This window comes from Phaenicophaeus curvirostris, chromosome 3 (assembly GCF_032191515.1).
Source record: "Phaenicophaeus curvirostris isolate KB17595 chromosome 3, BPBGC_Pcur_1.0, whole genome shotgun sequence".
NCBI classification, from domain to species: Eukaryota; Metazoa; Chordata; class Aves; order Cuculiformes; family Cuculidae; genus Phaenicophaeus; species Phaenicophaeus curvirostris.
Genome location: NC_091394.1, coordinates 77434411 through 77449595, shown reverse-complemented (window position 1 = coordinate 77449595; position 15185 = coordinate 77434411). Strand labels below are relative to the sequence as shown.

At 40.3% G+C, this 15185-nt stretch overlaps 1 protein-coding gene across 3 annotated transcripts in view; it reads right to left on the bottom strand.

The window, feature by feature from the left end:
* GRHL2 (grainyhead like transcription factor 2) overlaps positions 1–15185 on the bottom strand; it is a 67680-nt gene that overhangs the window by 28704 nt on the left and 23791 nt on the right. For 2 of the 3 annotated variants that reach the window (XM_069854430.1, XM_069854432.1), the window contains exons 6-8: positions 12030–12186; positions 9469–9580; positions 4025–4119 (exon numbers count right to left, since the gene is read on the bottom strand). In XM_069854430.1, the coding sequence (XP_069710531.1) occupies positions 4025–4119; positions 9469–9580; positions 12030–12186 (364 nt within the window). The remainder of the gene's footprint in view (positions 1–4024; positions 4120–9468; positions 9581–12029; positions 12187–15185) is intronic. The other variant, XM_069854431.1, reaches the window with a different exon arrangement.

The window sequence follows — 15185 nt, the reverse complement described above, 5'->3', positions numbered from 1 at the left end:
CACAGCACACAACTACTGTACACACAAAAAAGCATGTGCCAGCACCTGCCTGAATAACGTATCCATCAACACGTCTGTTTACTGCATGTCCAAGTTGCAGCACTTCGCAGAAATCAGTAATTTCTTTATATCACCGAGAAGTATCTTTTTGTCTGCTTTAGGATGACTTTTTTCTTTAGCAACTGTTCACTGAAGTCACACCTTTGAATTTAAGGTTAAAAATATTTTCCATAAAAATAAGCAATTCATATATTGTTTTAGAGTAATATCACCCTAACCATTTTAAATTAGCAAGTATTAATCAGAGAGAAGGCACATCTCAAAGAGTTGGTACAATCTATGACAAAGATGGTCTCCTTTGACCAGGAGAGGTCTGGTTCCTAATTAACTTTCTCGCAAACTACCTTCTGTCAGCAACCAGACTGCAAGCACGAAGATGTGTATCTATCAAAAATGAAGCTGAGCTCTCTGTTGAAAAGCCATCACTAGAACTTTGTCAACCAGCCAGATGCTGCAGCAAAATCTTCTACAGGGCAACAGCAAGGCAAATTACCTACTTTCTAGCACACTATAAAAAGATGGTTAAATAGTCATCCAGTTCTTGCTAATTGTTGTTTGTTTCCTTGCCCTTTTTTATAGAACACCTTTAAAAATACCAAACATGACATTCAGGTTCAACTGAAGGGAGCTAACAAATCACCTTGCCTATAAATGTTGTGCATTTATATCTAGAACTAAACACATGAGTGAAACCAAGATGGACTGTACAAAATTATCCTTCACTTCCTACCTCTGCTTTCTTATTGCAGGGTATTTTTGTCTCAAGGCAGCATAGGGAAGAGTTAGACATGGCTGTAGACCCTCTCATTTCCCCGTATCCTGCTCTGGATCACAAGCCCCACAGTGACCTCTAGACAACAGCCCCAGTAGAAAAGAATGCCCTTTTAGAAAAACGTAAGGATGTGCCGGGCCAAATCCTACTGTACCAGAAGGTAACGGGACTGCTGTTGTCAACCAGATAGAGCAGAGGAACCACTAGCGGAGTGGTGTTTCTAATTCTGGTGCTGCTCCCTTAGTCAATGGAAAGCAATAGTGAGATTATTCTACAGCTTAACACATGCTGTACAAGATCCCCCTTTCCATTTACTTGTTCTGCCAAGCAGCACTTGGAAGACAAGGGATCAAGCACAAGGAGCTGGACCAAACATCCTAGTTCCCTTCACATCACTGAAGCAATAACAAGAGGCCACTGCCTGTGCTTTCTAAATGCCTGTTTCTTCACATAAGATCCAACTGAGACGCTGCCTCAGAAACCTTTAGCAGACTCACTGTTAAAAGGCAGATTCTGGCTGTCACACCCATGCTCATGCTGTTATACCCTCACCCTGAAGGGCTTCCAGGAGGAGGGTACTGCTCTCCTTGCATGTGGGAGGAGAAATCTGGCTTTAAATCAGCTGCCCTCCAGCTGGAGTAGGAAAGTGAGAACCCAGTGCTCCAGATAAGTCTTCCTAGATACAGGATTTATTCTCTCAGGAGAGACAAGGATATTTAGTTAGGTGATTTCTGCTTCTTCTGTTTGAATTTTCAAGATTGCTCCCCTGTGCGCTTCCAACAACCAGACTGTTTTCTTTCTTTCTTCCCAGGCCAGTAGAGCGCTTCATCACATCTCATCTCAGAGGCCCTAGAAAGAACTGCTCTGTGCCGCTTTTGTCTGACTCAGAAGAGAAAGGTCTTTGTGCTTGTGAGGTTAGTATTAATCTTGAAATTGTGGTTGAAAGGGAAAACAACACTGAGCAGAAACAATGGAGCCAGTTTAAAGATCATCATTCAAAAAGCTTAAGAAAGGAGAGTCTGTAATTAGGCCTTGAAATTCTCCATCTCTCTTGGATGAGGTAATTGCTAGAGAAAAGACAGCCTTCAGTGATGTGCCACAGCTTTCAAACACCGCAGGGGCATCCTATGGGAATCCCCAGACCCAGAGCAACTCGTTATTCTATTAGACTCTCCAACAAGAGCAAGCATGTGGGTACCTGTACATGTATGCAGGGAGGGAAATTCTGTAGTGCATGGTGATAAGATTTCACTTACAACCCGATTTATGCCTGATAGCCCAATACAATTTGTAGTTCAAGCTCCTAAAAGATCTGATATTTGACAACTATCCCCCAAATAAACATGCATAAGCCAATTTGCATTTTAATGACTATTTCCCATAGAAATACAAGTGGCTTTCTTAAATTTCACTCCTGACTTTTTTTTTTAATCCAGCAATAATAAGAGAGTTGTTATTTTAAAATTGTACTATTTTATATTTGAAGTGATCATTGCAAGAGCTTTGTTCTTGATGTTCTGGCAGGAGCAATATGAATGGTGTGTGATTAGAACAAAACAGCCAAGGGTAACACCTGCCATTAGTGGACATGACTTTCCTGCTCCTGGATCAACATGGTGTCTTGCTAAGCCTGGCTTGCACCTGTGAATGCAAATATATTAAAGAACTGCCAGCCTTGGCACTGGGGAGGGTAGTTTCCAGTGGGATGAGACAGCCATGCTCTAACCCTGGCAGTGCTTCTGCAAAGGTCCTTGGGCAGGTCCACCGTGTTGGAGATCCCAAACCTATATTTGATGTATTTGCTTGCACAATGATCACACAAAACAGTCAGTTATTGTGACTGCAAAGAACAACATACCGCTGTATTCTGAAGTGGAATCACATAATAGGGGAATGTCTGGGGCGGTGAGAATGTAATCATCACATGAGTAAATACAGCACTATTAGCAACTGGGCCAAGCACAACTCTGTTTACCACAGCCAGCTTTTAAAAGAGCTAGGTGGTTTTCAGAAATCAGTCTTTTCTTTAGTGCTCTGTTCTTTCAAAATTTGCACCAGAGATGAAAATCTGTTACTAGAAACCTCAGCAACCTCAGTCAGCAAGTTAGGACAGTAAGTGTTAATGCTAGCACTTCGTACTTGATGCAATTCTCATGGGACTCACTCAATGCAATCTCTCTAATGCTCTGTTGGAAACGTGGTGGGGGATCACGCATGAAGATGTCAATCTATTTGAAAGATCCTTAGCATAACATGAACACTGGACATTTTGTATTGAACAGGAGTACAGTATCAAGGAGTTTGCAAAGGTCAAAAGTGTTATTATTTCTTCATCTCCAGAGTCTCACATTACTCTCTCTCATTTTACACAACCTGTTTCCCTTGTTGTTTGCTTTCTGGGGGCCAACTTCTTCTTATAATTACCGACAACTTTCCATTTCTCCTACACTAATCCCTGCAGCTGAAATACTCCAACACCCTTTGGATAACCTCATCTATAAGAAACTCATTGAGACGGTCTGCTGTCCTGGTTCATAGGTCCATTGTAGCAGTCACACCCCCGGATGCAAAACCCCTGAGGGTACTTGACCATTCAAAAAAAAAAAATAAAGAACAAAAAAACCAGGCCTCAGAAACCATCCTCAAAAATACATTCATTCCCAAAAGCAAGGACAGTCTGTCTAACACTATAAAAAATAACAAACACAAGGGAAGGCATGGTCTAACTTACAGAATGTTGACTATTGGGGATGTTAATAGCATAGAAAGGAAGTGGAAAATTCACAGAAAGAAAACATTTCACCTTGTGTCCTACACTGACTTTGAAAATAGGAGAAAAACTTTTACTGTTTCTCAGGCTATATTTTAAACTGAAGATCACTGAGAGGCCACGAGTAGAAACTACGCTGTGAGAGTCCTGCAGGTTTTCCTCAGAAATATATCTCTATTTGTCAGTAATACAGGTGTGAACACAGTATCATCCCAACAGCCGTTACATACTGTCTTGTCTTTTACAGATAGCCAGGATCCCTGAGGTCGATGAAAGATTGCAGTCTGCCTGGCTTTGCAGAGACTGAGCTCTCTCACCTCCACCTACCTTTCCTATTAATCATTAAAAACGAGAGAAGTGGAACAGTGACTGAGGATGGATAGTACTTATAAAGTGATACCATCAGCATGGCTTTGCCTCACCTTTGCCTCCTCATTGACATCCCAAGTAAAGGAAACAGCATTGAAAGCGATTTCTTCAATGTTCCCAATGGTATTAAAACTCTCCTTGTAATCAGCTGTAAGAAATAACAGACAGAAGACTTGTGAAAAATGTTTGAACTTTCTCTTTCACAATTCACAGACCTTTGCTTTTTCAGCTGAGTTGTCTAGTGTATCAAAAACTACCCTTTTGTATAGTTTATGTTGAAATATTACTAAGCTTAGTTGCAAAGAGCTAATATACTGAAGCTTGAGTCTTATGCACGCTACATCACTAGCTAATGTTCTGGCAAAATATTGCTTCCTCTCAAAATGTATTCAGTGTGACAGTAGTGAGAATGAGTGGCTGCATTCATTAGCTGGGCCAAGGAATGACCAAAACAGGAAAATTAACTAAAAGCCATTGAAACATTTAAGGGGACTGTTCAAATTTGACATAAATAAAAGACATTACGGTAAATCCTAAAGAAGCCTTCTAAACAGTTAAGAGCTATCACTGGGGGTAATAACCAGTCATGTCCACTCCCTGCCCAGCCATTTCAGCTTTCCCAAGAATCACCACACTGTATGCTGTGCTGCTGTTTAGAAAAACAACAAAAAAACCCAACCGACAAAAAAAACACAAAGGAAAGAACCGAAACTCCACAGACCCTTTCTCCAAAGTGTGTATGATACTAACATAGCAAATACTAAGTGTTTTTAAATTATCTGGCTACAAAATCTGCACTCTCATCTAACTCCTTTTTAAAGGGCTGTTAATATTATCAGTAAACCAGCATTTCAGAAGGAATGCAAAGCAACACAGAGAAAGTCCAAATTTCAGAGACGACCCAACCCCTGCAAAAAATACAGTAAGGCTGGAAAACCAAAGAAGACAGACAATTTTCAGGTCTTACTTATAATCAAAAAGTGTAAGAAGCCCCCTTTTTCTCTCCCTTTGCCAGTCAGATTAACACACTCTCTTCTTTTGATGACAGATTAGGAAAAAGACTAGGTTTGTAAGGCAGCAATATCTGCTTGATTAAAGGAACTTCCAGATCCTTCACACAAATGCATGAATTCTCTCTGGGAGATATACATTTCAGTAGAATTCCTCCAGGGCTGTAATGGCTGTAATTGGACTCGGTGCCAGAGGGCTGAAATTACCTCAGGCAGCAGTCTTGATCCCTTGCTCAAACCTGCACTTCAGAAATCATGCTGATTCATAGCTTTGTAGTCAGTTATAGAAAGAGGATGGGGTTTTTATTCTATAAATAGGCATCCAAATTGTTTCAATATTCATTTCCTTTGCCCTTCTGAAAATAAACTGTTGGTCTCTAAAAAAATAATTTCTAGGTAATAACTGTTTTAAAGTAATTTATAAGAAAACCAGTGCTGCAAGGAGAATTTGAGACGTGTGATCAGTATACTTCTCTCTCATCTGAAATGCAGAGATGCTGCCATTTCACTGGGCAAATGAAACCGTGCCTGGGATACATGAATGATTTTGGATACAGTAAAAATCTACTGTTCTGACCACAGGAACAGCACAAGATATGTGGTGATGCTGCAAGTGAACACGGTGTTTGAGAGGGCATGCAGGCTTTTCATTCCCATCAAGAACACAGATCTCCTTTCTAACTGAAGTAATTGGCTACGGTATCTAAATTCAGTGTAGGAATGCAAATGAGAGGAATTAGAAGACATGCAAAGTAGTTTAATATGCATGTGCATAGACACGCACCCACCCCTTAAACCTATGATTCACCAGAAAGTGCCTCATACAACTGACTGCTGCATATGGGCGTGCTGTGTAGGTGCATTTTGGAAAAACATGAACAAGATGTCTTGTGAAGACACATGTTTTCTCCTAAAAGGCTGTCAGAACGTTGCACTGAACCAAACCTTCCCATCTCCCAATGGATGTCTCTGCTTCCTTAACTGCCATATACAAGTCTCATGGGGTGTCTGTGGGAGATGCTATTTAAAAGCAGAGGTGCATACCATCCATCTCTATTTACAGATAATTAAAGAAGCATTCTCAGTAGATTAAGAAGCATTCACACCCAGGGATATCTGAAGGCTCTAAGAGTGACTGCAATTTTTCCTCTTCTGCTGCTGCGAGTTACCAGAAATAGAAAATCTGTGTTCTTCCATATGCAAGAAAACAGCTCTATAGGAATTATGTCCTTTCTTGTTGGGTAAATGGCATATTCAACAATGGCAAATTTCAACATTAAACACTAATTGTTTGCATGCATTACATACCATTGTAACAATTTTTATATTGTGCACATAAATAATACAAACTATCTTGCAAAAAAAATCCTGGCAGGACTCTGGAGCACAAATAACCCCAATGTGAAGCTTCCAGATCCACCTTTTATGTCCATATTTGAACCTGTTCCAGTATTTGTCAAATTATGTTACTGATTCTAAATAATCAATATCTGCTGCAACCTAGTATTGTATTATTTATTTGACATCATTTTAAAAGAAAAAACTAGTGAACCAATGTCACAGCACAGTATTGCTGGAATATCAGCTTTTTTTCCTTTCCCCTCACCTCTGGTAAAAAGTGAAAATGCCTCCCTCCTTCTTTAGAAAAGTCCATACCAGCACATAGCCTAAATTCTGGAAAACATTTTTCCTTCTTCCTTAATAAGTGTCAAGCCCTTGTAAGCACTAAGGACTTTCTTACAAGTAAGTACATGCATAGCCCTATTAATACCAACACATCTTCATGCATCTAATCCATTCACCCACCCTTCCTCCCAGGAGATGCACCAGCCAGCACACAAAACAAATTAAAGAAGTGACCCCTGCACATCTGCATTGAAGGAAGAAGTCACTCTGTTGCCTCTGATCTCCAGAATATAACTGCAGGCCAGAAAGCAGACAGACAAAACCATGTCACCTGGCACAAGCTGAGTTGTCACCCCTGTCTGAGGGCTGAATAGCTGAATCCCAGAACTAGAATATCACAGATTCTCTGCCTCCTAAGGAGTATGGCACATTTTAGATTAAAAGTGCATTCATAAACGGTTTTAAAGGATTCACAGATGTTAAACATATGCTACAAACATTAAGTTAAAATAATGTAATTATAAACTTCTATGGAGCAGGTTACACAGATTTATGGCTATTCACGGATGGTTTTAAAGAAGCCTAATACATGATTAAATCTTCATATACTGTTGATAGTTGGAGTGAAATCCAAAATAAAAGAGAACTGGGGCTACCAGTGCATTGTCAGACCATCCCTTGAAGACAGAACAAAACTGATACACACTCCTGTTGCTAGCAAGCTTTCCCTCACTGCCTGTTTCCTGCCATTTTTGCTAATCTCCCTCATAGACATCTAATTGCCAGTTAACTATGCAGGGCCTGGATACTAATTCAGTATTCGTTTACCAGAGCCCTTCATGGATCTGTATTTTTAATGTGAAGGGTAAACTTCATAGGGCCTCACAATAATTTTAACTTGGAAGGGACCCCTGGAAGGTATCCGGTTAAACCCCTACCCTGTTCCTGTTCAAAGCACGGCCAACTTCAAATTTGGATGAAGTTGCTCAGTTAGATCATCTGATGATAAAACTGGAAGATTTTGCTAAATGCAGCTTGAAGTTCATATGGGAAATATAGTTGGAAGCCATTCTGCCCTAAAAAGCCCAATAGCCACAATGTAAGACCCAAAGAAAACAAAATTTACTTCAGAAACACTGTACTTGTTGAGAGCTAAGGCCGTATTTTAGCTGTTCTCAAGAAAACACTACTGAGCAGCATCTGGGTCTTTCTTCTGAAAATGCTGAGGTGAACTGTGCTCTTACAGTTCTTACATCTGACAGGGAGTGCTATATCAGTCTTACTAGACCACGCTTTGCTCATGTTTGCAGTCCAAATAGAGAATACGTGCCAGAGTGCCTTAAAAGTCAGCACAGACCTATTTAATCTCAAACTAATGGAAACATAAAAGACATTCACTTTAACACAGATGAAAGCTCAAGCACAGCACTTGTTTGGCAGAGCACTGTTTTACAGAATATGCATCATAAGCTGACTCGTTGGGGTAAGGGGGCTGAAATGTGCCAGTAAACCATGAGTGCAGTTGAGTTGGAGGGTGTTGGCACTGCAGTGGAACAAACTCCTCTGCACATACTTTCCAAGGTATGAGCATTAGCACTACAAGCTTATAGGGACTAGCACAAAAAAGCAGGCAGCCTTCAGAAACAGCTGTGACGTGGCATACTTGCTCTTTTAATGTGTCCTGATAGGAGTCAGGACCTGTGGTGGAGGTTTTACTACCTTAACTATCCCGAAGGACAAGGAAAAAAAGAGTAAAGAAGTTGGAGAAACAGTTCAGCCAGAACTACGATGATAAGACAATAGGCGGAAAGGAGATTCAGGAAGAGATGCTTTGACCAAAACCACTGGATTTTAAGTAATGCCAGCCTCAGTGGAGGCTGCAGCATTTGAAAGTCAAAAGGCATTGCATGAGTAGGACTGTTTAGGGATCGATTCCCAGCACTGGAAGAGTCTGATCACCCCTGAAGTCTTGCAGTGCTCTCTCCAATTAACACTGCTTCATTTCCCCCTCCTCTCTGCCCCCTCTCACTCCTGCCATTCAATAGTTTGGTTCCCTCAGGCGGTCAAAACAAGATAGACTTTGTCTGCTTTGGTATCAGGGACTCCTTTGACGGGAATCCACTGCAGATGGCTGCATGTGTAAACTGCATGTGGGAGGGAAGAAGTGCTTGATGTCTAGACACTCCCACAGATTTCAACTTCAGGCTTCTTGGCAGCAAGTACGTATTCTTCCTCTGATACAATCTCCCAAGCACGCGGATAGGACAGTAGTGGCTGAAATGGGCTTATAAATACTTTCGATGGGATGAACGGTAAACAGGTCTCTCCAGACAGCACACCTCAACCGGGGTCTCCCTCCCTTCTCTCTGGGACTGACATGACTCAAAAACTGGGAGTGCAGGAGTCCTGTGTGCTCCTTTCCAGTCACCACAATGATGGCATCTTCACTTCCAGGCTGCACTTAAAACATCAGATTATTAAACGTAACGGTTACATGGGCTGCTACTGTTACTGGCTCAAAGAGTCGATTAGCCTTTGAAAAACTAAAGGAAACAAACATTTTGCCACTCCTGAGGAGGAACAGACCTTGACTTCCCAGAAGCAGAAGGTGGAACACCATTAGGTAGGTGTGCAAGGAGCAGCTCTTCTTTGTGACTACTGAGGACCATTCCTTCTGCACAGTTTCCATCCTGCTTCATAGACCCCATAGCCCAGTCCAAGTAGGGACAAGTAATTTCTAAAAAACGTGGTACAAGCCTTGCAGCCATTGCCAATATATCCCACCACATTCCTGTACAAGGTACCAGAGCTTTCCATATTCTGCAATCTTCCTTGTAACATCTGGAGATACTCAGACTCACCAATGTCAAGGACCCTCTGTTTAGCTGTGTGCTGCCGAGAATGCCAATATTTCCAGTATTTCAGCTGCTCGTCTCTATTTTTATCCTCACTGAAAACAACCATGACCACGCTCTAAGAAAATCAACAGTAGAAGTTGCATTAGTTAATAAGAAACACAAAAAATAGAATCTACTATATGCGTCTTAATGCTCATCCAGTTACCCTCTCCCGCAGTACCTTGGTTGTAGAAGACTGCTAGTTTTCCTTCCAGTCTAATATTGCAATACACTTAAGAGGAAATGTAGTTTTAAAATAATACAGGGCCTATGATTTTGTTCTTGATAGTCCAAATAAAATTTAGTCTTATTCTTAGACTTAAGACGTCTAGGTTGCCTTAAGTAAAAAGTGGTCATTTCAAAGTTAGAGGATCCCCAGTTCCAATTCTGATCCAAGTCCAGTCCAAATGCTGGAGTTGAGATTCCTTGTCACTCTGGAAGATGACATTACACTGTTAAAGATGTGTTGTTGCAGAGCTTAGGCTCACTGGCTAAAGGCCATCTTTAGTTTTACTATGCACAGTCCATATACCTTTGTCTGGGGGAGCAAGACATTTGTATTTAATGACACACTCAGTGTATCTATTTACTGAGATTTGCTGAGCTTTTCAGTTCAGGTTCTGAATTCCCTTTGTTAAACTGTGATTCAAAGGGAACTTTGAAACTGTATTCAAAACTTCACATGAGTAATAAGGGCTCTTTAAATAAGCCCTGCTGTAAGCAAAGAAAACAAAAAGCATTAAACAATGAAAGAATGCTCATACTAGGTAAACTGAAGTGAAAAGAAATCGCAGAGGAAAAAAAATCACTTTTAAATATCTTCTTTTGTTCTTATTCTTCCTTTAACCCTGAGTCACCAAGATTATAAAAAATATCATCAAGCTGTTTCATAAGTCGAAGAGATGGGTCATGACTGATTCATGATCTATGTCCCTCCACACAATCACCATCATAACCCTTCACATGCTCTGTGATCTCCATTCCACCTATAAAAGCCAAATGCTATCACTGCATCTTCCATGTCTGGCTATTGCGTGGGCACAAGGCAGTATCTGCTGTGGGTGAGTCCTGAGCTATGCCTGTGCACACTGGCTGGCCACCAGGTATGTGACAGCTGGCCAGCCAGCTGACGCTGTAGTCAGAACTGGCAGTGCAGACTGGAGCTTCACCATCAAGGACAGCATTAGCATTAATCTTTTTCCTCTATGAACCACTTATATGGAACTTGCAGAGGTTTAATACCTCTTGCTTCTCTGTCAAATTTGGATGGTATTGCCACTTGGCTAGGAGCTTTGCAAACAAAACATGATCATGAAAGTTGCATGTGGTTTCACATCTTCTATAAACTGTTCATCCTCCAAAAGAAATGTTCTCATCTCTCTTTTTACAATTTCCACCCTTCTGCATCCACAGCTTCAAAACTCACGTGGCTGTGCAGTGAATGAAACTTAAGAGAACTGGTGAGCTCCTGACTCCTGTCTCAGCTGCAGAAGTGCTAAAGTTTCCACCACAAAGGAGGAAGGAACAGGTGGCTGGCAGGGAGAGAGACTTTCAGCAGCAGAGAAGTCTTACATCAGCTTCAGATAACAACAAAACCCCATCAACAGCCTCATGTCCTCAGAAAACCAGGCTAAAAATTAACTGCTATTCAGCTTTACAAATCGTTGCCTTTCTTTAGGAAGAGTCTCTCTAAACTTCACGTATGATAGAAACATTAATGGTTTTTGTCTGCTTCACTGCTCACGTTTACTTTCATTGGTTCCTTTGACTAAAGTCACATCATTTTTGTAGTACCTCATTTATTTGGATGGAAATACTTTTGCAGCCTCGAATATGTGCAGCCCTTCCAGCGTCAGGGTCAAATTTGCAGGGTAGAAATTCTGAGGCTCATTGTTCATTCCAAGGTTACTGGGTTAGGATTTGCTTACTCAAAAACATTACCAGGGAAATCAGGAGGCCTGTTCACCAGGCAGATGTTGCTGAACACCCAAGCTCCAGTTCTACCTGCAGAATCTAGCATGCATCCATTTTGTGATATTTCTGTATGAATATCAAGTGAAAGCTCACACTTAAACCGTGTAGATGATTTAAAATTTGTTTCACAAAGGATGGCTTCAACTCTTCACATCTCATCTGAAATGCTCGGGAAAGCAGCTGTTGAAGTGCATGAATGAGTGAAGCGTTACTTTTACATAGCAGACGTAGCACTTCTCTGACTTTTCTTCCATCATAGCAATGGTAAGTTCACCAATATCAAGCACAATATCTGTGCTATTACCATTATGCCAAACCACAAACTAAGGAAGATATGTATATAATTAACTCATTAGATTACACTTTGAAAAAAATGGACCTCAAGGTATTTGAGACCACCATGATTATTACTCTCCCACCCTTATATCAGGCATAAGAGTAAGTTTCTTCTGTCCCCTCACACAAGAAAAAAAAGTCATTAAAAGTCAAGCAAACACAACTACATTATCTGTAGAGCTCCATTCCCACCTAGGAAAGAAATTGGACTGTACCCTGACTTTGCTGATGGGATGCCGGAAACATTTGTTGTCACCCGTCTCGCTTAGAGTGATGGCGTAGAACTGTCCTTTGTTCAAGTAGGTCATGGGCCCCTCCCCTTGCTTTTGACGCAGAGATTTGGTAGCTTCTAGCGTGTACTGAAAAGTGCTGCTGAAAAGACAAGGAGAGAAACAGCAGTGAAATCCATATCACCTCCTTTTCCTCTTGTTGCCTTTTATTACATATACCATGCATTGTATAAGCAAAGCATAAGAAGACAATAATAAAATTCACACAGGTATTTTAAAATGCTATCTTATTTCTTCGAGATCATTAAATCTGGCAGGCAAGTACAAAACTATCTGGACTGCCTCTTCAATCAAACATTACATCTTTACTTTCTCTGAACAGAACCATCATGAAGTACAAGACTATGTACCCCACAGTGAGAGCATCAAATACCAGAAGAGAATTCAGTATGACTTGTAGGAAATGAGCTACCACAGCCACTGAAACTTAGAAGCGTCACAGAAAGAGAAATTTTAAAAAAATAATAATAATTTAAACAAACAAACAAACAAACCCCAAACAAACAACCCACCAAACCAACAAACAAAAAATAACCAGAATGTAGTTTGTTCCAAAAGATGGACACGGAGAATGGAAAGTCCAACTGCTACCTTCAGTTCACAACCAGAAGGGATAGTAGGTGCAATTGTTTAAAGACAACTTGCAATAAAATAAAGGTTTCTACAGCCTTCCTTTCAAAATTAATCAGACAAAACAAAGTACCTACATCTAGTTGCATCTATAATCAAGGAACTTCCCTCAGAAAAAAGACAAAAAAATCAGAGAAAAAAGAGAGCTTGCTCTTGTGTTGGAAGTCAGGTTTTTTTAAAAAGATCCTTCTTTCCACCTTTAGAAGCATTTCACAAATCATGAAAAGTTAAAGCTCCATTAACTGGTGAACTGTTAGCTGAACACAATTCTCAGAGCCTCTTCCAGCCACCTCTTCTAATAATGGTCTTGAACAATAATCTAATTTCTATTGGATTAAATGATGCCTGCAGCTCCTCACGTTCTCTTAAATGAAAAATAATGTTAAATTTGCAGAAAAAAATCTTCTCTTCAAACTGCATTTGGTCACCAGAGGAAGCTTAACGAAAGGAGGCACTTGCAGGATATTCTCACAAATTGGAGAAATGAAGGAAATATTTTCACAAAGGTCCTAATTCAGCAAAGTATTTAAGAATCACTGGAGCAGAACCAGAAGGACAAGCATGTTTGTCCAAAACAACAGTGTATCCTTAACTTTCTAGGCCAAGCAAATAAACTGGATCATCATAACACTGCTACAGCAATGTGAAAATTTAAAAAAAGGGACAAAAACATCCTTTTTCCACTGGATAATTAAAAAAAAATTCACTAAAATGTACAAATACTAACAACATTTAAATCCCTATTTGAAGAGAAGGTGGAAGAATAAAAATAACCTGATACACTGTCTTTCCATCCAAAGGAAGAAGTTTCAGACAGCTTAGTATCAATTATTTCATTTAGTATTAATCGTTCAATCAAATGAAGACAGTACCTAAGTGTTTCTTAGTTTATAAATGGAAATCCAGTCATTTTTCTAGTTGCTTAAATGACAAATCAAAGCAAAACTAAGGTAAAAAGCAAACCCTAACTTACGCCTGTCCAACCCGCTGATGGCAGTACCAGCACTTCCAAGCAATGCAGTTACTGCTGACGTGAATGGTGCTGTGGACTCAGCATCCATCCTGCTGGATACACTTGTTCTATGGATTGACTGCCCGTTAGCAGCAGGGGCAATTCTCGATTTAGAGTCACATGAAGGGACTGCAGGTTGCGTGCTGCAAGATATGTGGGATTAAAAATGCTCAACAAAACATGTTGAGCGCCCTTGGAGATGCATCTCAATACCTCCCACCAGACAGAAAGCCTAATGAGGATGTGTGCTGAGAAGGGCTCAGAATGAACCAAAATCAGACACACGGTGTCTTAACAGAGCTGCCTACAGTCTGCCATGGTCTGGTCTTATGCTTCCTGGCATACCGCATATTTCAGAAAGATGGCAAAAAATGTAAATCCCAGACACGCTGCACCTGGCCCATTTTGCAGTCTCTGTGTGATACCACGTGGGAATTTTCTTCATGTTCCCAGCTGGCAATCGAAGTGCACCCTACAGCAGGAGGACTACTATTACCCTTAAAACTTATTGCAGCCACTCAAATGATTATAATAATGAGTATTAACTAAAGCACTGTGTAGTCTTTAAGGGGTTTTCTGTCAGGCTTCAAATTACTTTCATATTGACCACTTTTTATTTCCACTATGAAGTTTTCATGGAATCATAGAATCACTAGGTTGGAAAAGACCCACTGGATCATCGAGTCCAACCATTTCTATCAATCACTAAACCATGCCCCTCAGTACCCCATCCACCCATCTTTTTTTCATTTCTGAACACTTCCACGTAACTGCCAGGAAAGACATATTTTGTTTCTCTTAACGCACATGTGGAGGTTTTGTTCTAATGTGGACCTGGGCCATTGCATGAAAGACTTCATGTCTGAGAATTGTTAAAAATACCAATGCTTCAGGATTCAATTTTATAAATATTCAGTGTAGTTAAGTGAGCAGTCTTTGCTAAGTATCTGCTTCCTATATACTGCCTACAAAGTGACTCAGTTCTGAGCTCACTGCAGTTAATGATTGTTTAGTATTCCTCAGGAAAAAAGATCAAGCTGTAAGGAACCTCCACTACAGAAGCAGTCACATGCGTACGCCAGGAAGAATATGTAGGCATGTTCCTGTTTCTAAAGTGAGAGTAATCTCTTGGGTATAAACAAAATTATTCACAAGCATGAAACGAAAAATCTAAACTTCACTGATCACAACCTTTATTAGTTAAAGTGACTCTGAAGGGTTTGCCCGTTCTACGTGTGTATATATCTGTACTTATGCAGGATACTATTGCTTCCAAACTTCTGGTTTTGAAACTTTTTTTAAAAGACATTTTTGAATTCCTAGGGGTTTTTTTACATGGCTTGTAATAGATACTTAATTCATATTATTTTATAGGTAAACATGAAGTACCACAACAAGCAGTGTAAAAAGACAGAAAATCTACTAGAAGCAACTAGATA